General features: G+C 34.0%; 1 protein-coding gene and 2 long non-coding RNA genes across 3 annotated transcripts; 1 reads left to right on the plus strand and 2 right to left on the minus strand.

Moving 5' to 3' along the window:
• The first annotated feature begins 3,116 nt into the window (after window positions 1-3,116).
• On the plus strand, window positions 3,117-26,469 carry LOC134235777 (uncharacterized). The gene is made up of 3 exons (XM_062717921.1): window positions 3,117-3,227; window positions 26,006-26,225; window positions 26,420-26,469. The coding sequence occupies exons 1-3, from the start codon at window positions 3,180-3,182 to the stop codon at window positions 26,467-26,469; spliced, it is 318 nt and encodes a 105-aa protein (XP_062573905.1). The 5' UTR covers window positions 3,117-3,179.
• On the minus strand, window positions 6,339-7,781 carry LOC134235778 (uncharacterized). Its single transcript, XR_009985481.1, has 3 exons — window positions 7,658-7,781; window positions 7,334-7,381; window positions 6,339-6,953 (listed from the first exon to the last, which is right to left on the minus strand). It is a non-coding gene; the product is annotated as an uncharacterized LOC134235778 (long non-coding RNA).
• Window positions 12,730-18,198, minus strand: LOC134235779 (uncharacterized). The gene is made up of 3 exons (XR_009985482.1): window positions 17,764-18,198; window positions 16,264-16,391; window positions 12,730-13,185 (listed from the first exon to the last, which is right to left on the minus strand). It is a non-coding gene; the product is annotated as an uncharacterized LOC134235779 (long non-coding RNA).

A 26,469-nucleotide genomic window follows, 5' to 3' on the forward strand; every position in this document is an offset into this window, starting at 1 on the left:
ACTTTGTTATTTGATGCATCTTGGGTTATAGGAGAATGATGATCAAAATATAGGTCACAGTGACCTACTTGTGACATTTATGGCTATATTTAAGTATTCTAGGGTACTTATTGGATTAGAATTGTCAAACTTTGTCAGTTTATGCACCTTTGGTTTTCAGAGAATGTTGACTAATAAGTAGGTCACTGTGACCCACTTTTGAATATCTCAAGTACTTATTGGCTTAGAATCATCAATCTTTGTCCATTAATGCATCTTGTGTTTTCAGAAAATTTCAATCAAAAAGTAGGTCACCATGACCTACTTATAGTATTTTATAGTTACATTTAAATATCTTCAGCCCTAAGGCCTAGAAAAAAATATGTTTGTTTCCGCTTTCGGGCTGAAAAAATATAGGGTAGGTAGGTAGGCATTTTTTTTTATATATATATATTTTTTGCTTCTTTAATCAAAACGTGTATAGTAGTAACATTAATGAGTAAATGACAAAAGAAATGGTGTTTTCAAATATTTCTGTGAGTTAAAATTTATAATAGAAAGGTGATCCAAACTTCTTTCTGTCTTGAAAAGCTTGCAAAGTTGGAGACTATAATTCCTTGGGTGAAATCTTGCACATCATGGGCCAAAAGCATTAAAAAATATATAGGGTCGGCACTATAAATTAGGGTCGGTCGGGAAAGCGGAAACAAACATATTTTCTTTCTAGGCCTAACTGGCTTAGAATCATCAAACTTTGTCAGTTGATGCATCTTGGGTCTTAGGATAGATTGTATAATTTATCAGAAGAGCGATTCTAGGCCCTTGGGCCTCTTGTTGTAACTTTATATGTAATAACAAAGAAAGAGGAGTATTAAACACTTCCTGATCACTTTACATGTGAAAACATCTCCGACTGACGTGACAGTAAAATGATGATGCGATGCTGCTCCGGGTCGATAGACCTATGTATGATTATCATTTCACCGAAACTTATCTAATTATCATAGGAATAAGAAATTTTGCATAAGTGTTTTATTAGTTCTAAATAAAATGTGGATGAATTTTCGTGAAATTATCTCCATCCCTTATGGAGTTAATGTAATTGTCTCAATAATTTCCGAACAGCCCTCGTATATACACATGTATAATGTAACGGTATGACGTTTAACATTATTTAAATGAAGGTATTTTATGTACAGTGTTGGGGGATAATCTGGTAAAACAAACCCTAACTAAGAATTTCGGAAACTTTTATCATAAGAATGTTCAGAAGTTTCCAATAATGAGATAAATAGCTAGCTAGTTTTTCCTTTGTCTGTCTGTAAACTTTTCACATTTTCGATTTCTTCTCAAGAACCTATTTGGGCCAATTTCAACCAAATTTACCATAAAGCATCCTTGGGTGAAGGGGATTCAAGTTTGTTCAAATGAAGGGCCACGCCCTCATTCAAGGGGAGATAATTGGGAATTAATGAAAATTTGGTGGGATGTTTTAAAAATCTTCTTAAGAACCACTGTGCCAGGAAAGATAAAACTTATGGGGAAACATCCTCAGGTAGTGTAGATTCAAGTTTGTTCAAACCATGACCCCCAGGGTAGGGCAGGGTCAAAATGGTCAACCAAAGTTTTACATAGAAATGTATAGGAAAATTCTTTAAAAATCTTCTTCTCAAGAATGACAAAGGCATAATTCATCATATTTATATGGAAGCATCCTTAGGTTGTGTCGATTCAAGTTTGTTTAAATCATGACCCCTCGGGGTAGAGCAAGGCCAAAATGGCCGACCAAAGTTTTACGTAGAAATAAATAGGAAAATTCTTCTCAAGAATAGAAAAGCCATAATTGATCATATTTATATGGAAGCATCCTCATGTTGTGTAGATTCTTGATTGTTCAAATCATGACCCTGGGGGTAGGGCGGGTACAAAATGGCCGACCAAGTTTTACGAAGAAATATACTGGGAAATTTTTTAAAAATCTTTTTCAAGAATAGCAAATCCATAATTGGTCATGGGACTACTTTTGGATTTAAACTTTTCAATAATAAACCAATTTCTACTTTTTCCTAGCCACAGTGCTCAGGTGAGCGATGGGGCCCATGGGTCTCTTGTTATTAAAAGCTTCTCCTACCATTGTAGTCTTATTGCAATCTTGCTACATAAAGAGACTTAATCAAGGATCATTATAGTATATATTGCTTTTTTTAAAATTTGAAGTCCCAAATGCTACTATTGTCTTCCTTTATTATAAGTACAAACCAGTAGAGCTTCAGTCTCGACAGAGACTTCTGGATTTAATGATATTAGAAACATAAATGTTACACACTTTTAATTATGGTATGTCTATATTTTGTCGTTATCTATTAAATTATATCATCAGAAAGAACATTGTAAATTGTAAATAAAGGGAGAGTTCAGACATAGTTTTGATTATGGTGACAGCTAGTGCAGAATTAACTTCTTTAACATCTGTGTTGGAAAAAATTATCCCTGTCTGATTTCTCAAGCAAGATTCATAGTTTTCTTAATTTTTTCTTGTCTATTGAAATTAAAAAAAAATAATTTTATGTACATAAAATTCCCTGCGCAAAATAATAAACAGAATGTAACTTCTACCGTCTTTTTGAAGCCTTCTTGTGTATATGAAAAGAAAATGTCAAAATGTATATCTTGATATGACTTACTGGTTAATCTGTCGGAATGTATTGCAGTTAATCAATTAGCAATTCTGAAATCGATTGCCATCCCTAGTAGATTCAAAATTGTTCAAATCATGACCCCCAGGGGTAGGGTAGGGCCACAATAGGGAACCCAAGTTTTACATGGAAGTACCGGTATATGGGAAAAAAACTTTCAACATCTTCTTCTCAAGGACAAGTAGACTAAAACAGCTGAAACTTAAGTGGAAGCATCCTGGGGGAGTGTAGATTCTACATTGTTTGAATCACGACCCTTTAGGATTGTCAAGGTCAGACAGGTATTACAAAGGGGGAAATCTGTTAAGTGACAGAATTGCCAAAGTTACTCAGTTGAGCGATAAAGCCCATGGGCCTCTTGTTTTCAATATTTTCATATCCTTTTTCAAATATATAAAAAAAAATTGTAGGGGGGTAATACCTCATTCTCTTACTATTTTAGCTTATACCAGAATTACCATCTCTCCAAAAACAGCAACTTTTGGAGATAAAGTAACCATAAAAATGGACTGTGTGTATCCGTATCCAAATATCAGAATTGACTATGTTAAGGTAAGTGCTGAAATAACTTTTTAGCTCACCTGAACCGAAGGCTCAAGTAAGTTTTTCTGATCAAAGAAGAAAGGGCTCTAAGGGCAAAAATCTGCCTCAAGTTAGAAATAAATGAAACATTCTCAAATAATACCTTAGGGTTTGTAAATGATTAAACAATTTAAATTTTAGCGTTATCTTTTCTAGTTTTCTTCCTTCTGTCTTTTAGATTAGGCATTGTTTTCTCAACAAATGACATGACGTCGACGTTTTTATACCTATAACGTCATGGATTGACGTTACCACAAATCTGGACATCGCACATTGAGCATTGATTTTAATTGGGTTTTCTTTATTTTAAAGTTTCTTTTTTTCCTTTTGATTTTTATTGTAGCAATTAGAAACATAAAATTTAATTTATACGAAGTAAATACATGTACGTAAAAGGAATAGAATCAATCAAACAGGACTCTACTTTTAAAAATTGGGAAACATTACTATGACTTTTCAAGACGTTCTGAAAGTGCAATAATAGCTTTGTTTTTCTAAAAATGAGAAAGGTTTTTCAATTAATAGCTTATTTACTTCAAAATGGATGTAAAAGTAATTGTACAACATTATTCTTCATCATTCTCATCTTCACTCTCGCTTTCATCTACTGTCAGTGGCTCTGGAATATCCTGTGCATCAAGTAGGTATTTGCTCCAGTCCCGAAGACTCTCAAAAGTGCTCTCACTGTAATGTCCGATGCCAAGATACCACATAAGGGAAGTGACATGACAACAGGTCCCAACAACACGGGTTCCTATTTTACATTGACAGTACATGTACCAGCTAATAACTTGGACGTCACTATATTGAATCCAAACTTTGTAGCCTTTCGAAGACACGTCATGACTGTATTTTTGCGCAAAGTAGGTCTGGCTCATGGTTGCATATCATATAACATCAAAATTGCCGTCACTATCCAAGTGCTCTCTTGTGTAGCAGGGTGCAAGCTTCAACTGGTACACGCCAAATGTCAGGTTTTGAATATCCTCTTCACATAATATCGGAAAGTCAGAAATAGAAGAGGTATTGAATTTTTCCCATTTGCACGATCTTTTGTCTAGACCCTCGGACTTGATTCTTTCATGAATTACATTTTGCTGTTTGGAGAGATATAGCATTTTACAGCCCAGTTGATCTTCCTTTTCAGAGTCCTTTGGGTTAATTTCTGGCAAGTACTTATTCATCATGGCACAGGCGATTTTTACATAATCAGCAATATATGGTATTTGACTGTTTGGAAGAACCCGGTCAAGATATTTCCATTGTTTTATGCGGCCATTCACAGACTCGACAATCCATCGTATTTTCTTAACGAGTCTTAAGGTGTTGCTCTCTTTCACTGGCAATTGAGATTCACCTTTCTGGTTAAATGATGGCATTTTGGTTCTTACACCAAGTTCATCCAACAATTCAACAGAGTCTCTAAAACCTCGATCAACGATAAGGACATCTTCTTCACAAATCCACCGTTTAAAGTCTTCAATATCGTTACCAATTATGTGCTTCATAATTTGAGCATCACTATTTTTGCCATCACTGAAGTAGGAGCCAATCACAGTAAGGATATAACCAGTTGTAGAAACAAAAACCATTGGTTTTACCAGTGGACGGTGTTTATGTAAACTGTAGCACTTGCGTTGGAATTTGAACTGTAAACTCTTCTGTATGTAGATGTAAGTTCTGTCGGCTACTAATATGGCTGGAAACTTGCCTTCTCCAAATAATGATTGTGCTATTGGTCTTCTATGCGATGATATTATTTCTTCTCTGCTTATGTGCCCAAATACCAGATTTGATGGCACAAAATGTTGTGAAAGATACTTCCGTGCTGATGCAATGGCATGACGGATTGAGTCTCTGCCTTAATTGAATAATGTGCAGAGAATTTTATTTGGCATGCCTGTCTTCAGTTTAGTGAGAAATATGCCAATACATGTGCGGACACTGCATGTACTCGAATCTCTCAGATTTCCTCCAACTTCTGAACAAAGTTCATCTAAGTTCTTTTTTGTTATTCCAGTCAAAGTTAAGATGTCTGAATCCGATAAAGACTTTACATTGTCAAAATGGATGCGTTTTTCACTTTCCCTTACAGCAATTTCTTGAATCTCCATTATAAGTTCCATTAGATCTGAGCGGTTAAAATCAGATGTGGTTCGAGACTGGGAAATCTGTTCTACTGCATGAGCATGGAAAAGATTTTCAGATAGATGACCTGGGCAGCATCTAGCTCCAATGGGCAATACAATAAGTTTTTCCAAAAACAGGTTATACCTAGCATTTTTAGGTATGACGACTAGCTTTGGACCACGACGCTTGCAAACAGCACACTGTGAATGACTACCTCCCACTGAAGGTATTGGCAGTGTGATGCTTGGAGGTGACTTAGGTATTTTCTTAGCTTTCTTGGTGGTGGGTATGTACTCTGTGTCTACATCTGTGTCCAGAATACGGTTCTGTTTCGCAAAGTCCTTTTCTGAATCCCCAGCAGTTGCATGGATTTCTCGGGAACAGCGGAGTCGACATTTATGACAGATGACACTTCCAGTAGCAAGTATTTTGGAGGATTCTATTAGGAAACGTTGTTGGAGGAATTTCCGAAGTTCTTTATTTTTTGATCCAGTTATTGGTCCTCTATCTCGGACCTCCCTAATGTAGATTTTCTGCAACTTCCATGGAATTCCAAGGCATATTCCATGGAATTCCATGGAATTTTTGTTCCGCAGAATTCTTAGGAATTCTCCGGAGTATTGGGACGGAACTTTTTTCGGAATGATTTGGAATTTTGAATCTAGCCTGGAAAAGAGCGGAACAATGCCAGAATGGAAATTTGCGTAGGAAATCCATGGAATTCCAGGATATTTGTAAATCTAAGGAATTCCATGGAAATCCATGGAATTCCAGGATTCCAAATTCCAAATACATGTACAATGAACACTGAAATAATTAGTGCCACATAATTACAAAAAAAAACTTGATAACATCACAATTTTTTATAGATCAAATCTATATTTTCAAAATAAAAAATTCATGTTTCTCTTACAATGTTTTTTGAGACAAATATTGCATTACTCTCAGATGTACAATCTAAGCACACTTTTTAAATGTATTCTCACTGAAAGTATTTTTACATCAAATGTTATTTACAAAAATATCCAGAGAAAAATATGATTACTGGAGAATCACCTTGGTTAAATTAATGATAATCATATTATGATATACATGTATTTAGTAAACTCCAGTCTACATTTTCTAAAATAAGAAGTTAGTTTTATTAAATGACATTGGCCATGGAATTGGAGAGGTCATTGAAACCTCAACAGGGTATTCATTTACAATGAACTGCCAGTGGCTTATGTACTGGTACAAAGTTAATGACTAGAGTGACAAACACATGTATTGAATGCAAAAAATATGTACTACACAACTATATTGATACAAAGATCCCATAAAAGCAACAGATGCTATTTTCCCCCAACATACGTGCCAAAGATCCCAATTAATGAAGATCCAAAACTTCTGACGTGTTTGCTAGAGAATCACTTCCTCACTGATATCGCTTGAAATTAGTAAATGGTCACGTTAGAGGGTTGACAGATAATTGGTGTCACGAACGGATTCACTTTCAGTACGAAGGCTCAGGAAGTTGGACGTTGATCATACCCACAGACACTTCAAAGTTTCTTTGCACAATTTCTGAAAGAAAAGATGACCATTAAGATATTGATGTTATTGATATGCATATAAATACTAGGATATGACAAATAATAAACTAAAGTTATACAAAACAGTTGGTTTTTTCGACCTGGCAAATCAGTTTACTGTAGAATATGAATTCACTATTATGCAATTTTTGTTCAAATTAGGATTAATTCTGATAAATGTAAAAATGTGAAAAGTTTATGGACGACAGACAACATCGGACATTGATCAAAAAATTCACTTAGGCCTTAAAATGGCTCAGGTGAGCTAAAACGAAAAGGTTAGTGCTCAAGCTCAATGCCTGACTAACACTGAAAAAGATAATTTCAATTCATGTGATTTTATTGATTTAGAAAATAATTAAGAAATCTGACCTTTTTGGTTTTTTCATACAGTTCTTGTCCTTGTGAGCATCCGGATTCCTGAAAAATGCATGTATACTTCATAGTAGATGATTGCTATTTGATCTAAATTAATTATGATGCCTGTGCAGTTAGCATGTTTAGATTACCTGTCAGAATTAATTGTTTTAAATTATTAGAATAAGGAATTTAAGCGTGTTAAGAATATAAACCTTTAAATTTTGTTTACTTGGCAAAGTTGCAATATTTTTTTTAATCTAATGCTAATACTGACATGGATTAATAAAATCAAAGTTAGTTTACTTGGTTTGAATGATAATTTGAGCTAGTTCTCACTATATTCACAAGCCTAGTGACTGATTGGCTGAGCATCTACATCCACCAAGTTATAAAATGCCAGCGCTGTGGGGATCATCTCAGGCACAATGCAGCAACTATAAAATAATTAAAATAAGAGCTGAAAATGATCATGAACATGCATTAAAAAATATATCATTAATCACATTGTACATCATACTCTGTAAATGTTATCTTGAACGAAGGAACGTATAGATAAAATTCTTTGCATGAGTTCGATCCCAAACGAGGAAATTCGGGTTCAAGCCCATGATCTTAATATGTTTAGAGTTGTTAAATAATTATTACAAAATTAAAATAGTGCACTTATGATTTAACTGTCGGGCAGTTTATGTGTGATGCCCAGACTAATAAACAGTAGCAGAAGCGTTCTTCATTCAAGGGCACATAAAATACTGTACAATATTGTACCTATCGGATCTTAAAATGTCTTCATCTTCTTCCATCCAAAGCTTATCATGATTCCCCTGTTCTAGACACTCTCTTTCCAACTTTCCTTCTGTGCAACATCAACATGGCATTCGATATTTTTGAATTTCGGCGTGTTGTTTAAATTAATTGTTCATCGAGCCCGACTTCGATCCCGATGTTATTGTACTATCAGTGGACAGTTAAATTCTAAGTATTTTTCCACAGTTTTCCAGTGCAGAAAATGGCTAAGTTTCTCATTTTATCATTTTTTCCAAAGAATTCCACTACTTTCCAAACCAAAAAATGTCTAAGTCCATTTTTTTTTTCAAATTCCAAAATATTCCAAAAACTTCCAGACACATTTTCGAGTTTGGTATAGAAATGAATGGAATTCCATGGAATTCCAAAACTTTTCCAAACCCTCTGGAAAATCTACATTAGGGCTTTGGTCTAGATGAACATAGAACACATGAGTGGAACCTTGGTGAGGATATTCTAAAATATAAAGAAAAAATAAATAAATTAGTCATTATTGTTTGTATAGTTTTCTAAATAGTGTTCATAATAATTTGTCAAAATTACATTAGGACCTAAATGACTAAAAAAAATGCTTTTCCCTATACAATATCAGTATAATTATCTATGCATTAAAGTGAAACTTGTATTAGATAAATAAAGTAAATGCTATACTTCATAAAATATGAATATTAAAACATAAAATATGAAAATTCAAAAATATTAATTAAAAAAAAAGTTCAAAGGCAGATTCGAACTCAGACCTTATACCCCGTGTACTGGCGTCCAAGCTAATAATCGATGGCAACCAGTGACACATACTACTTTTGTATGTAAAACTTGAGCAATAGAAAATCATTACATATTTTTGTGTAGCATACGATACACTTATTTTGTCCGCAAAGTGTCAACATTTACTTTAATTTCATTCCATTCTGTCTAAAAATATCTTGTATCATATTTTCTCATAAAGTTTGGTATTTACGTTCTCTGAATCATTGAATGCTCTGAAAATGCAAGTTACACTATGATGTAGGCCTGTAGATCACTAGATGTAGAATACACAACCTTTACCGGTTAATTTGGAATTAAAGAATTCTATCTCAGAAAATTTAAGATTGTAGATTGTAAACATATAAATTGTTAACCAAATATGCAATTTTTACTAGGCCCCTAACACAGACATTCCGATTTTACAGAATGTAAACAAATCACCGGCAGCTTGTGACAGACGGAGGTTGTTGACACTGTTTTACTGATTTCTCAAAATAATTTTTCATAAAAATGATGAAGACAAACCTGATCAGCCCTTCTGATTTCTTTTGTCAAGATATTTCCTCAGGTCATGCTGAAAGAATTCTTGGATCTTCTTTCGTTAACATCGTGAACATGCTACTAATGACGCACTTGCGTAAAATGTTGGTCATGTACTGTACGTTTCTAAATTTTGTCCAATTTTTATTTTCGTGAATATTCAGAAAAATTATAGTTTATAGTTATAATTATTATACACGTGCATGCTCTGAAGTCTTTAACATGATTACAATTTATCACCGATACGTTTTTATTCCCCATGCACATTCATGTATGCCCTATGTATCACGTGTATGGCCCCTACTTTTATTCAGAAGAAAGAGAGGTCGGAATATTTCAGCCAAACTTGCCACACTGTATTTTTAGGTCACCTGAGTAAACTCAGGTGACCTATTGCTATCTGTTTTCGTCCGTCGTCGTGCGTTGTGCGTTAACATTTGAACATTTTCAGCTTCTTCTCTGCAACCACTGAATCAGTTTCAACCAAATTTCGCATAAAGCATCTATGGGTGAAGGGGAACAAAAATTTTACATAGCAATATGTAGGAAAAATCTTTAAAAATCTTCTTCTCAAGAACCATTGGCCAGGAAAGACGAAACTCATGTGGAATCATCCTCAGGTAGTGTAGATTCAAGTTTGTTCAAATCATGACCCCCGGGGCTAGGATGGGGCCAAAATGGCCGACCCAAGTTTTACATAGGAATATATAGGAAAAATCTTTAAAAATCTTCTCAAGAACCACTTGGCCAGGAAAGCTGAAACTCATGTGGAATCATCTCAGGTAGTGTAGATTCAAGTTTGTTCAAATCATGACCCCCCAGGCTAGGATGGGGCCAAAATGGCCGACCCAAGTTTTACATAGGAATATATAGGAAAAATCTTTAAAAATCTTCTTCTCAAGAACCACTTGGCCAGGAAAGCTGAAACTCATGTGGAATCATCTCAGGTAGTGTAGATTCAAGTTTGTTCAAATCATGACCCCCAGGCTAGGGTGGGGCCAAAATGGCCGACCCAATTTTACAAAGGGATATATAGGGAAACCTTTTAAAATCTTCTTTTCAAGTACTTCAAAGCTATTTTTAGTGATATTTATATGGAATCATCCTCAGGTAGTGTAGATTCTAGTTTGTTCAAATGATGAATGCCGGGGGGGAGGGGTTAAATTCAAGCCCGATGTGCTCTGGTGAGCGCTGCGGCCCCTGGGCCTCTTATTTCACTTTATGTTAATTAATTTTGAAGGTAGTTGTATTAAAACCCCATTCTATCATTAATACTGAAAAAGTGTTTATTGTAACTTTAGAAGAAAATGATGAGAGAGGTACAATTAATCCTTTGGGATTAATTATCTAGCCTGCTGCAGAAAATTAAGTAGGCTTTTCTTTATCTTTAAGATTAATGAAAACCTTTGTCTGCAACTGCTGTTTGTTTGAAGTTAAGGTCAAGCCTTCACGATATTTGCATTCATTGAAGGCTGGCATTCTATATAACACAAGCTTCATAATTGTTTAAATATACATTCAATGTTAAGTTGTTCTTTACTGCCTAATGTAAATACAAGGATATTATTTTCAGGTTTTTGAATATTCAGGAATTATCTTGATATTTTAAGAATACAGTTGCTGTTGCTTATTCTTTTTACATTTTTTAATCATTTCGTAAGCTGCACCCTTTTTATTCTACCCCATGGCGGGGCCCTTGCTGACTGGTCAGTTTTCTAGTTAAAATTCAATTATCACCTTGCAGTATGTCTCACCTGAATAAAGATCCCATTTCACGAGACCCACGTCTTCTGCCGGGGGCCGTTAAATGTCAAGTTAAACTTGCCCATTATGTAACTTTCTATTTACTTAAGTACAGCTATTTGTAAGAACCAGGCAGGGGGTGATTCATGACCACTTCAGATTTTTACAAAATTTTAATATGTTGCTTCATGGACCAAGGGAACATCATTGGACAACATAATTTTTTTGGCCAGCCTTTGTTGCCATGGAAACAATGCACCATGTAAATGCACATGGCAACCAAGCAAAAAATTGAAAAAAATGTGAATTTAGCCTTTATTGAACACAGGAACAGAGCTTTTTTGATGATAGTACCATAAATAAATCTTTTTTTCCTGAGAAGTACATACAAAATGATAAATGATTACCATTAGGATAAAATTATATAGGATTTATTAAAGGTGCTGAATTTCAATTTAACATAGGTCATTTCATAAAATTCACTTTTCACAATATTTCTTCAAATCCAACATGTTTTAGAAGCATATTAAGAAAAAGGCCTGCATGTTCAAGAAATCTGATAACATGGGATAGAAAGAACACATTCTTAATTTTAATAAAATTAAATAAAACCCATGGGTTTTTTAAAAATATTCTGTTACCATGGCAACGAAATGTCACAAAAATTCATTTTTCACAATAATAACCATTTTTAAGAGCATAGTAAGAAAAAGTCCCACATGTTAAAGAAATCTCATAATGTGGAGTAGAAAGAGCACTTTCTTAATTTCAATAAAATTAAATAAAACCCATGGGTTTTTAAATAATATTCTGTTACCATGGCAACAAAATGTCACAAAAATTCATTTTTCACAATAATAACCATTTTTAAGAGCATAGTTAGAAAAAATCCCACATGGTAAAGAAAACTGAAAGCGTGGGATAGAAAGACCACAATCCTTATTCTAATAAAACAAAACAAAACCCATGGGTTTTTCAAAAATATTCTGTAACCATGGCAACAGAATATCACAAAAATTCATTTTTCAAGAAAATACCAAAATATATCATTTTCAGAGTATGTTGTGGAAAAAATACCACAAGCAAAAAAAATTGATAATATAAGATAAAACATGTTCTCCTAAACCTTGCAAAAATTAGATAAAACCAGTGGATTTCTCATAAATTTTTGTAACCATGGTAACAAATTATTCTGGAAATGCTTTTTTTAAATAAATTGACTTTACAAAATCTCCATGAAATACAAAATAATTATTGACTAACATACATGTATTATTTTCACAGTTTATTGTAAATGCATGAAAATATATATTTTTTTTAAATATGCTTTTGTGATTTGTATCTGGTTACCATGACAACATCTCCAAATATATTGTATTTGCCTATACAATTTAGTCAAAGTGATTAGTTTGTATGAAGAAAACTGTATGAGTGGCCATTAGTGAAAGAATAATGAAAGACACAACATTTTTGTTGTACCTAACTTCTTTAAAACAAATATTTGGTTTCTGTGGTAACTGTGATTAACCATTTATGAGACATGATCTAATTATTTCAATTGTATTTTTAAAGCAATTTTTGAAAAATCATCTGTAAATTTACTTTTTGCTGAAATACATAGTTTACAGTAAATAAATCTTGAAAAAATGTCAATATAACATTATAAAGTGTATCAAATGTCAAAAAATCCATGTTCTTGACTAGATAGGCAAACTAAAATTCAAAATTTTATGTTAAAGGGGTGTAATATTAAATATCCTTGGGTGTATCCAGGTCTTGGCTTCAATAAAACCCCTTTTACATTTGGAGGAGCTTAAAAATCAATATCCTTTGTTTCTGGTCTGGATTTCTTTCAAAAAGTTTTAAACTGACAGTGTCTTTATTAGATTTTTTTGGCCATCATTTAGAAATGTGCCGTTGAGATTATCTGTATCAACTGTACAGGTACATCTATGTGTCCTGGCTGCTAAATAGGTGTTCCAGCTAGATTCCTCTGACACAATGCATGTGGTTCATTCATCAATCTGGAAAAAATATAATTCAAAATTTGAACTTTGTTAATGAAAAAAGGCATTCCGTAAAGCAATTTTTTCTTGTTGCTGTTGAAGGAGGAGAGTATCTAAGGTTCGTTTTTTCTATGATCATGATCACAAATACAAGAAGGCCATGGTCCATAACACTCACCAGAGTAACTGGTCTTGCTGTTCTACACCAGATTTTCCTACTTGTAATACCTATTGTGGTTTAGGTCTATTCTTAGGAGGAGGGGGACATGATTTAAACAATTTAGAATCTACACTTAATCCCTGGATGCTTTAACACAAGAGTTTCAGCTTTTCTGACCCAGTGGCTCCCTATTTTTTCTCTTTTCTTGATTATCACCCCTTGTAAGGGATCTTAGCCCTGCCAAGTTTGGTAAAAATTGGCCCTGTGGTTCTTGAGAAAAACCTCAGCTCTACAATTCTTCTCTAAATTTTCAAGTGATGTAACCCCTTCTTTAACCCTCACCCCATCCTTGCCTTAAGTAGTTAGCTGTTATTTGATTCTGAATATTAGTATAACTATTACAGCCTTGATCATCTGAAAAAGGTTTTTTTTCAACAACAAAAATTCTGTTTAGATATGCTGCATTTTATAGATTTTAATTTCTAACTTTCTACTGATTTTAGTTTCCAATATTCAAAGAAACATTATGGATTGAACAAAATAATGAAGATGACATACAATAATACATCTTTTACTCCTATTTGGCTTCCACATACATGTAACTGCAGTAAAACTTGTTTAGTACAAACACGGGCATTGTGAATTAAAAGAAGTCTTCTTGGATCTCCAACTATATAAATATTACAAAATTACAAATATGGATATAACGAATTATATAATGAAGTACTTTTACAGGTCCTAGTTTGTTATAACTGAGTTGTACTGTACATATATGTGTAGATAAATGATTTAACAAGAGACCCAGGGCCACATCACTCACCTGGCTTGGATAAAAATAAAAAATCAGCTTTGTATTGAAAAGCTTAAAAGCATACGTGGTCCTGACCTCTCCCTGTAAGGGAGAGAGAGAGGGGGTATGATTGAACATAACTGAATCTACACTAGGGATGCTTACAGGGTACTGTGAGTTTTTCCCTACAAGTTTGAACACTTTTATTGTAGCCCCACCCTATACCTGAGGGGAGGGGGGGTCATGATTTGAACAAATCTACACTACAAGAAAATGCTTCCATAAGTATATATAACTTACTGGCTTTTCTGTTCTTTGGAAGAATATTTTTAAAGGATTTTTTCTCTATATTCTTAGTTAAACTTTGATTGGCCTTTGTGGTCCCACCCTATCCCCGGGGTCATGATTTGATCAAACTTGAATCTACACCACCTGAAAATGCTTTCATATAAATATTACCAATCAAGGCTTGCTGTATCCGAGAAGAAGATTTTGAAATATTTTTTTTTATATATTCCTATGTTAAACTCTGATCATCCGTTGTGGCCCCGTCCTACACATGGGGTTCATGATTTGAAAAATTTGAATCTACACTACCCGACAATGGTTCCACATAAGTTTCATATTTCCTGGGCTATTGGTTCCTTAGAAGATATCTGTAATGCTATTAATTTTGTAATTCTCTCCCCTTGAAGAATGACAATGACAGACAAAAGACAAACTTTGATTAGAAAAGATCACTTGAGCCTTCAACTCAGGTGAGCTAAAAAAATCAGAGAATCAAGATCAGAAGAAATATATACCTGTTTCAAAGTCTCTGAATGGTAGTGTTCACTATAATTCAGCCCTTAGTCAGAAGGTGATTGATTGATTGTATACTGTTTAACGTCCCTCTCCAGAATATTTCACTATGGAGACGTCACCATTGCCGGTGAAGGGCTGCAAATTTAGGCCTATGCTCGGCACTCAGGGCCATTGAGCAAGGAGGGATCGTTATCGTGACACACCTGCTGTGACAGGGGCCTCGGTTTATACGGTCTCATCCGAAGGACCGCCCCATTTAGTCGCCTTTTACGACAAGCAAGGGGGTACTGAGGACCTATTCTAACCCGGATCCCTAGGCCCTTGATTGCTAAACGAAAAGGAATGTTCTTAATGATAATTAAAAACAAGAAGCCCATGGGCCACATCGCTCACCTGAGCACTAAGGGTATGAAAAAGTAGAAAATGGCTTTTTATTGTACAGTTTAAATCCAAAAGTAGTTCCATGACCAATCATGGATTTGCTATTTTTTAGAAAATGATTTTTAAAGAATTTTCCTATATATTTCTATGTAAAACTTTGGTCGGCCATTTTGGCTCCGCCCTACCCCCGGGGGGCATGGTTTGAACAAACTTGAATCTACACTACCTGAGCATGCTTCCATTTAAATATGATGAATTATGGCTTTGTCATTCTTGAGAAGAAGATTTTTAAAGAATTTTCCTATATATTTCTATGTAAAACTTTGGTCGGCCATTTTGGCCTCGCCCTACGGTACCCCCGGGGGTCATGATTTGAACAAACTTGAATCTCACTATGTGAGAATGCTTCCATATAAATATGATGAATTATGGCTTTTTCATTCTTGGGAAGAAGATTTTTAAAGAATTTTCCTATATATTTCTATGTAAAACTTTGGTCAGCCATTTTGGCCCCGCCCTACCCCCGGGGGTAATGATTTGAACAAACTTGAATCTACACTACCTGAGGATGTTTCCCCATAAGTTTCAATAAATTATCTTTCCTGGCACAGTGGTTCTCGAGAAGAAGATTTTTAAAATATGCCACCAAATTTTCATTAATTCCCAATTATCTCCCCTTGAATGAGGGCGTGGCCCTTCATTTGAACAAACTTGAATCCCCTTCACCCAAGGATACTATGTGGCAAGTTTGGTTGAAATTGGCCCAGCGGTTCTTGAGAAGAAGTCGAAAATGTGAAAAATTTACAGACAGACGGACAGCTAAACAGATGGACGCCGGACAAAATGTGATCAGAAAAGCTCACTTGTTCAGCTCAAGTGAGCAAAAAACTGCAAGTTGTCAACACAAAATACCGAATTATCTAATGATACATAAATAATATAAAGTATATGTAACACTAACGTTAGTTGAATTGATAATCTTTTCTTGGTGATTCTTTGGTTGTCCTCAATTTTTAAGTTTACACTACCTCAGCTGTGCAGGTGTTGTCAAAGGGGATTTTGAAATTCAGAACAAGGCTCAGATTGCATCTGAAATGATAACAAATCATGACATTCATCATATGACAAGAGAATGCATACATTTATATAACAATTTAGCTTTTGAATTATTGATAAAAAATATTTATTTACCTCCACCCCTCCCCCATGTACTAGTGATATCATCATGAATTCATACTATTACCAGGTAGTTATAAATTTGAAAAAGAGTTCTAGTTTTGTAGGATCAAATTTTATTTTTTAAGTTTTAATCCTAAATTAGATGAAAAAATTGGCAGAAATTTAACCCATGCATATTTTATGTGCTCTCATATTTATAAATCTCTCTCTTTCTATGTGTGTATATATTTGCTTGTAGGAATATTTGGGAAGCCCCCCTCCCCCATTCGGATAGGGTTTTATGGCTTTAACACCCCCTCCCCCTCGTTTCAACTGATAAAACCATAACAATATTTTATTGGTTGTTTTGCTTGTCAATTAAATTTTGTAGGGCTCCCCACCCTTCTATATAATTCAAATAAAAGGAAATGCATTTGAAGAATATCATACACATATAAATTTGGAAATATACAGTTTGAAAGGGCACAATTTTACATTTTGATTAAATGAATAAGAAAAATAGTAATTATGGTTTTGCCATAACATCTGAGTTTTTTCAGGGCTTAGTTAAATATTCACTATTTTAAGAAGGACCCATTGGCCATTCCGTAAACAGTGTTTGAAACAACAGTGCTCCTGACTGCCCGAGACACACAAATTTTGCTGTGGGCTTACCAATTTGCACATATTGATGCCCAACTGGACTTGTTTAAAGTTTTCATTAATTAAAATTTAATAATTTGATTAATCACTTCCAAATCAACTAATGGTTTCATGAGCAGTACAGGATTTGTGATTAAAAGGGAGGGGGGGGGGCATGGATAACTTTGTTCAGACAAGGGGTCTTGATAGTGATGTTCCATAGTACAGTCATACGTTTAGTCATACCATAGTTTGAATGAAGGGGGTCCAGGGGGCAAAGCCCCAGAAGCTCCTGAGATTTCATGTGTTTAAGAGTAAAATTAGGCAAAAAAATAGTGGTTTTGTATGAAAGTATAACATTATTAATATAATATTTTCATACAGCAAAACATGGACACTATTATATTCATATGGGAGGCCGGGGGGGGGGGGTATCATTTGCTCATTGCTCACAGCACCTCTAGTTTCAAAAATAAATTTTACAAAAGACAATTATTTTCTCAGCAAGGCTGGTAGTTTTTTAGCAGGACTGATAACTTTCACTAGCAGTCAGCCTGTATGTTTGCTATCATTTTTTCTTGACTTTCCCCTTTTTCAATTTGATAAAAAATAGTCAATATTGTCTTTGTTTAGACATTTGTCTGTGTTATGTATTAAATACCTGATCTAAATATGACATCCATAGAGGCGCCGAGACATGAAAAAATTATGCTCCATCCAATCTCTGCTGTGGCTTTCACTGCTTCTTGCTATGGCTTCATGTATGCTGAGGTCGAGGATTTCTTCCAGTCGACTGTGTATATTGCAGTACTAAGGGAGTATCGACGGAAAGGAGAGATACTCATCATACTCTAATCCCCAGCAGCGAGCTACTGTTCAAATTCCAGTACAAAATTAAATGTTTTCCCCAAAATTAACTGAATTTAAGTAGTTTTGATGATATTGTTGAACAAGTTAGCCTTTTTCAAAACACTCAAACTCTTAGAATGTTTAGGAAATGAAATTTTGTTTTTGTCAGATAAAATTAAGCAAATTGCAGGCAGTTATTTTTTTTATCCTAGGAATATATTTTTCTAATAAAAATTTTAGACTTACATGCCCCTTGGATGTATGAAAACTGGAAAAAATTCCAAAATGAAGATGAAATCACACACATTTCTTAATCCTCCCCTTCTAAACTGAAGAGTTAAATACACTCTTTCCAACTCCTTTTACTAAAGAGCTCCAAGGGAGATAACTAGAATTTCATGTTTTTACATAATTTAACTTCACAATATCTATTCGTAATTAAAATAACCCATGAGTTTTTTAATTGTTTTTTACTCTTTGATACTAGATGTTCAATATTTTATAATTCACATTCAAGGAGAGTGCGGGCCTTCTTAAAAAATCACCTGCACGTACAGACACCTTTCAATGGATACTGTTGACTGTTTCAGTATATATTGAATTCATTTTTTAACCACTTATGCATGAAATCCATTTATAACTGTGATCAAGTATTTAGTTTGATGTATCTTAATGTAAATATGATAGTTTTTGAAAAATCTATCACTATCATGAATCACTTATTTTCATTTCTGCCTGGTTCTTATAAATAGCTGTACTTAACCACTTTGAGGTATCGAGGGTAAATTTCAATAGAATACTGTAGATCACTTAATTTTCATGACACCTAATTTTCGCGAGATAGTCATTGACTTTTTATTAGCAAGACAAAATTTTCATGAATTGTGGTCATTGCTCTATATAATCTTAAGGAATTCTATTATGAGCGAGAATGAAATTTTCACAAGCACACTGTCTGGGGTTATTTCTCGAAAATAAAGTTCTCACGAATAAAAAGTGATTTACAGTATTCAAGGCAGGACTGCATTTTACTTTGAGGGATCAAGAGTTGCGAGAGATCAAGAGTTCGAGAAATCAAGAGTAAATTTGCTTAGTTATATAGGGGAAAAATTCGGGATTGGAGACTCACTTCGAGAGATCGAAGTTAGAGCCATCAAGAGTTACCTGTATTACGAAGTAACGTATACATGTACAAACAAAATGTTTAAAAAAATCTTTAAAAATCTTTTTCTCAAGAACAGCAGAGTCATATGCTGTATTGATATGGAGACATTCAAGTAGTATTAAAATTAACCCCCCCCCCCCCCCCCCAGGTAAACTTTTCAATTCTGATCTGATTGGTTTTATATGTGCTTCCACTGGCAAGTGTTTTAATAATGCAGGTGTTGAGGTGATAATTGTTATATAAACAATGGTCATGGTTAAATATAGCTGCAATGACGCGGCAATAGAATCCCTTACGATTTGTAACTGGAATTACATATCAAATTTAGAAAAATAAAATATAAGTTATAGAATTAAGAATAATTCAGAAAACATAAAAGAGATTATAACTGTTGACTCATTTATAGGTATTGTAATTAAATACATCTATGTCTTAAGCGACATGCAGTTCGTTGATGATATAAGTGATGATAGTTCAAAATGGCGGAATACGCAATGGAAATAAACAAAGATCGTTTTTCATCAGAATTTTATTTTTGAAATGGTTTTCTTTCTTTCAACACTTGAGGTTAGGGATGTCACGAGTACCCGGTTAACCGGGTACTCGATCGAACGTCCGAGTATGGAATACTAAAATCGGTACTCGGTTACTCGTATGTATATTTTTAGCTATTCTGAGCCAAAGGCTGAAAGAGCTATTGCTATGGCCTTTTGTGCTGTGTGCGGTTTGTGTTAAATTTTTAGAATATGGGCCATAACTCAGGAACCCCTTGGCCAATAGGTACCAAATTTGTCACAGGGTATCCTTGGCCCAAGGGCTACCATTTATACTAAAATAAGGGTTGGGACCCTTTAACAAGGGGAGATAATCAGGAAAACAAAACCAAAAGTACTGGTTGCTAAAAAATCTTTTTCTCCATAACCACCAGGCAGATATTCACCAAACTTTCATACAAGGATCAGAATATGTCGAAGATTAAAATTTGCACGGGGAATTACCCTTGGGCAAAGGGCGTGGTCTCAAGGTCACTTCAAAGTTGACCTGAATTTACAATTAATAAAAACATGTACCGGTATATTTTGCTTACTATAAGGACTAGGATCATCAAATCTTGCAAGTTGATGCATCTTACGACTTCACATCATGTTAACTCAAAAGTAGGTCACCGTGACCTACTTTTTAAATTTTGCGGGGATTTTTTTTCAAATTGATTTGAAGGCATATTTTGGACAATTTAAGGCCTATGATCATCAAACTTTGTCAGTTGATGCATCTTGGGTCCTCGAACAATGTCAACTTAAAAGTAGGTCACAAAAGTAGGTCACCGTGACCTACTTTTTGAACTTTATGACTTATCCTTTTAAAAACATTAAATCCCATTATTTCAGACACTGGGAGGTTTAGAATCATCAAATCGTGTACTTTGATGCATCTAGGGACCTTAAAACCTATTTATGAAAAAGTAGGACACTGTGACCTACTTTTTGAATTTTGCCGACATTTGTTTTCAAATTGTTGAAAATGCATATTTTGATTACCTTCAGACCTATGATCATCAAACTTGGCTGGTAGATGCATCTTGGGTCTTCGAAAAATGTCGACCAAAATGTAGGTCACGATGACCTACTTTTGACATTTTATGGCTATATTTAAGTATCTTAGGTATTTATTGGCTTAGATTCAGCAAACTTTGTAAGTGGATGCATATTTTGTTTTCGGAGAGTGACGACCAAAAAGTAGGTCACGGTGACCTACTTTTGACATTTTATGGCTTTATTTAAGTATCTCCGGTACTTATTCGCTTAGAATCATCAAACTTTATGTGTTGATGCATCTTGGGTTTTCGATGAGTGACGACCAAAAAGTAGGTCATGGTGACCTACTTTTGACATTTTGTGGCTATAATTAAGTATCTCTGGTACTTATTGACCTAAAATCATCAAACTTTGTCAGTTGATGCATCTTGGGTTTTCGGAGATTGTCGACCAAAAAGTAGGTCACAGTGACCTACTTTTGACATTTTATTGGTATATTTAAGTATCTCTCAGGCACTTATTGGTTAAGAATCATCAAACTTTGTCAGTTGATGCATCTTGGGTTTTCGGAGAATGTCGACCAAAAAGTAGGTCACCGTGACCTACTTTTGAATATCTCAGGTACGTATTAGCTTAGAATCATCAAACTTTGTCAGTTTAGGCACCTTGGGTTTTCGGAGAACGTCGACCAAAAAGTAGGTCACTGTGACCTACTTTTGACATTTTATGGCTATATTTAATTATATCTGGTACATATTGGCTCGAAATCATCAAACTTTGTCAGATGAGGCATCTTACGGTTTCATTGAATGTCCAAGAAGAAGTAGGTCACGGTGACCTACTTTTGAATATCTCAGGTACTTATTGGCTTAGAATCATCAAATTTTGTCAGTTTAGGCATCTTGGGTTTTTGGTGACCTACTTTTGACATTTGAGGCTATATTTAATTATCTCTGGTACTAATTGGCTTAGAATCGTCAAACTTTGTCAGATGATGCATCTTGGGTTTTCAGAGAATGTTGACCAAAAAGTAGGTCATTGTGACCTACTTTTGATTCACTGTGACCTACTTATGGTAAAATATAATTATATTATATCTTCAGTCTTAACTGGCTAAATATCATCAAACTTTGTAAGTTGATGCATTTTGGGTCTTATGATACTAATAGAGTTGGAGGCTTCTGATAGATTGTACAATTATCAGAAGAGTGATTCAAGGCCCTTGGACCTCTTGTTTAATGTTTCAAAGCTTATTTATTAATGCATTAAAACATCAGTTTTAAAAAGTAAAATGTTCATTGCATTTGTACATACAGTAATTAGGATTTTCTACATCTCTAAATGACCGTTATCGCCCGTGGCAGTGTTTATACAATAATTATCGTGACCAAGCACCTGTTACCTGGCTTTTCTCACCTGCGACTGTCTTCTACCCAAAAGTTAAACTCACATTATTGGATCAATTCAAACAAAGTTGGCAATCAATCCTTCAAACCTCACCCAAAGCTTCAAATTATAGAATATACAAAGACGAACTAAAATTTGAAAACTATTTTAATATTTTATCAAAAAAGGACTTAATAACATTTTATAGATTTCGAACGTGTAACCATCATTTACCAATATATTGAAAGTGGACGCTGGCTTAATATATGAAGACAAGATAGAATTTGTCCCCATTGTAATCTAAAAGAACTTGGAGATGAGTTTCATTACATTTTAAAGTGCAACTCGCTACAAACAGAAAGAAAACTTTGCTTAACAGAAAAACACATAAAATTCCAGAATGTAACTAGAGCAAAGCTCGTTGCAAAGCAACGAGTAGGTCTTCAATCCTGTTTTGACCGGAAGTGACGTCAACAAAAGAAAACAATGAGCTAAGTCGTCTCCAGTCACTTTATAATTTCAATTTTGCATCAAACCCTTAAAAAATAAGCTATTTTTGGCTACTTCCGGTTTGACCGGAAGTGACGTCGACGGACGGAAAATTAAGTTTTATGCTTCCAGTGACATATGTTACTCAAAAACTTGTCAAGAACACAGACCTGTTTACTCTTACGATTTCGCCGTATTTTGTACGGATTTTTCGTCTAAAATACGTCTCACGTTTTGCTTTTATGAAAATACGGAAATTGGAAATACGTTCATTTGGAACTTAGCAGTTAGTTTTCGTTTTGATATGTCTTCGTTTCATGCATTTGAGTCGATTAAAAGGAGAAAAATGTCAAACACCTAAGTGATGTCGGGTTGCCAAAACGATGTGGTATTATAAAATGACAATGACCATGTTGTTAAACCAAGTTTTTTTTTTTTCAGTATAGTAGTTGATCTATTTTAATATATGTAAAATCGACGGAAATTTAAATCTTACTGGGAAATTACAAATCTCACGGAGAAATCTAATCAAAAATACTGAGAGACAACGATATGGGTAAACAGGTCTGAGAACAGCAAAAATATGCATTTTCTGACTACTTCCGGTTTGACCGGAAGTGACATCGCCGGACGCATTTTGATGACTTCAATAGATTAAGCTTGACATTTTGAACAACTTTGCTTCTTGTACGTATTACAAATTCTCAATACTTTTTGAAATATCTGGAAAAAAAACTTTTGGCCCCTCTAGATTCCTTAATTTAGTGGTCAGCCCTTTTTTTGAGATAACATTTGAAAGATCTTGTAATTCTGCAATAATTTTGTTCTATATGTTTTAATAAAATATTTTTTGTTTAAAAGATAAAAAGCAAAATATGTGTAAATTTTCGCTCTTTTAGGCATTCTAATTTTTGACCCCTAAATAGCACCATTTTAAATCAAGAAATCGAAAAACAAAAACCGCTATGCACAACTTCAATCCTTCTATTGTGTAAAATCAATAAAATTTCTGTTCCAGAAAGCCTATAAATTTTCGTTTAAAGGGAAATAACTCAAAACCGGAAGTAAATTTTTGGAACCCTAGACAAAATTCTGATAGAATTTAGTAACGTCTATAAACTCTGAAAATTTGAGCAAAATCGATTGAGAAATGAGTGAAATATGAGGCCTCAAAGATGGCATCTAGAAAAATGAAAAAAAAAAGAATAATAAGAATAATCTTAATCATCAGAATCAGTAGAAGGTCTTCCGTTGAAAACGGAAGACCTTAATTAGTTTTAAAAACTATGAACAACAATAAACACTGCTTTCTAAGAAAATTGTGCTCCTTTGTAAAGAAAATAAATAAAATACTGTATACTGGGTTATTTTCGCCCCGTCTTATTTTCGCCCTTTAACTCTTGAAAACAATTTCACCCAGTTTTAAATTCGCCCAGTCATAGTTTTGTTTAAGAAATTATACTGTATTCTTTGAATTCGCCCCGTTTTAAATTCGCCCAAATCAGAGTAGGGCGAAAAGGGCGAAAATAAAACGGGGGCGAAAATTTCCCTGTATACAGTATGCTCCCCAGCCTAAATTCCCATGCTTCACATTTATAGTAACCTACAATTTTTTTTTTTGTTTTTGTTCAGTTTCTTACTCACGCATGCCTTTCTAGACCTGTTGTTGTATATAAAATCACCTATATGTTTTTGTAGTCTCTGTACGCTATTGTAAAATGGTGAAGAGATTCAAATAAATGATTGATTGATTGATTACCCATATTTGTTGTTTGCTTTAATGATTTGTTTTCACTGAACATCGTTTATGGTCTATTATGTTTAGATAAATTAGATAATTTTTTTCAATTCATCAAGAAGTCGTAATTCTCGGGAAAAGAGACAGATGATATTATATGTACACGTGCGAACGGATTGTTGATATGGTTGTGTTTGATTACATGCCAATTAATTCAGATGGTTGAGACAAAGGGTTTAAAAAACCGATGTCCATAGTTGCATCAAAATAGAACATACCATCCCATAATACTATAAACTATAGGATCGGAAAAATGTATGAAGATATATAGTAAATCCAATCTGTCAAAGGAGAACTTGATCAAGTTGATACTGAACCTCGGACGACTGATCAAATGCAACCAAAGAGTTACATTACAATTACGGAGCAGAGTAACATTAAAAAAAAATAATAATAAACAAAACTCTGAACTATTTATGGTTTAATTCCTTGTGTTTATCAGATGAATAAATTGAACTTAAAATAATGTTATATTAAATTTCTTTGGGCATGAAGTGCTCATAATTACTACATCAGATTTATGGGTAAACCTCCCCATCGGAGCATGTGGTTTTATTTCTACAAGAGTTTACAATGTTTTACAGTTTTCAATGTTACTTCTTCATATTTATGTACACTTTTACTGAGTACCCGGATACTCGATCGGAGAAACGTCCGAGTATCCGAGTAGTAAAAATTGACCGATTTGACATTCCTACTTGAGGTATATGTTTATTTCTACAACAGATAGGGCTAACGTATATAACTCTCAGAAATTAGATTAACTTTGACGTAATTGGTTACAAAGGGTAATCAATTCAAATGGATCAGGAAAATGGTCATCGGCACTGAAAAAGTGACCTGAAAAAAAGAGGGTTGAATTTTGTTCCTATGTATTGAGCGCATCCCTACTTTTGAACAATTTTCTGACAAAAAAGAAGTGCAACCAATACACAGGATTTTACGGTAAATTACTGAAGCATCATAATGATTTGCATCAATGCATTGTAAAATTATGATCATATGTTATGTAATTAGGGGCCATAAGGGGGCCAAAAATGCTCATTCTTGAATTCTTTATATCTCCAAAGGGGGGAATATTTTAATAGGCAGTATTGAATCAAAGATGTTCAGCCTGAATAATATCCTTAACAAAAGAAAACCATTCAATATTTTCAAAAACGTCCCTTAAAGGATGTAAAAGGCTGGCCCCTTAAGTTTTCCATTTTACAAAGCTCGAAAACAAAAGGGAATTGCTAACTTTCATCTTTAACTATTAAATAATGTTGTAATGTTCTATAGATAAAATAATTTAATCAAAGAATGAAGTCTTGATATCTATCATTATGATCTAACAAATATCATAGTCAAAATTATATCTCATCTTATCGAAAAATCGGACGGAAGACCTACTTGTTGCACCCAATGAAATCTCATTTAGTTCTATTTCTTTATATTATAGGTCCAGAATTTTGCTAAGAAAAGATTTAACAGTTACTGCACTGGGCTTCACTTTGTATTGGAAAATAAATGAATATAGTTATATTTCGTAGATTTAAAAATTATATTTATCCAGTCACAGAATTTAAAAACTTTCCAGAATTTATTGTATCAGATAATAATGTCAAATAAGGCATTGATATATGTCTAAAAATTTAATTTAATCTGTCAATTATTTATGTTTGCTTTACATTTCATTTAGGAGTTTGACACAGATAGCGTTCTGAGTAGTGAAAGTGAAGTTAAATTTACCAATGGCACAGCATTGAATTGTCCTGTAGTTGATAGTAGAGCAATATCTGTGAGTGGAACTTTTACCCTGAAAGACACAAATTTAAAAGAATCAGCAAAAATAAAGGCTACAGCAATGTTTGGTACTTCTTCTGCGACATACACAATTTCGGAATTCACTTTAATATCAGGTATGTTGAAGTATTTTAAGAGAGAATTAATGCTGAAAACTTGTTTTAAATCCTGGTAGTTTATTGTCAATTTTAGGTCACTTTAATGAAGTTGAGGAATATGTAATAGATTAAAGTTTTTTGAGCAGGTTTATTTTCAAGTACATGGTCTTCTGTACCTTGTATTAATCAGAGATGTATTGAAATGCTTCTAGTATGTTTCATTGTACTAGTCAAGGTTTCAGACGCTGCAGCTAGAGAATGA

Source organism: Saccostrea cucullata, unplaced genomic scaffold (assembly GCF_032062105.1).
Source record: "Saccostrea cucullata isolate Sc308-1 unplaced genomic scaffold, CSIRO_AGI_Scuc_v1 ctg7155, whole genome shotgun sequence".
NCBI lineage: Eukaryota > Metazoa > Mollusca > Bivalvia > Ostreida > Ostreidae > Saccostrea > Saccostrea cuccullata.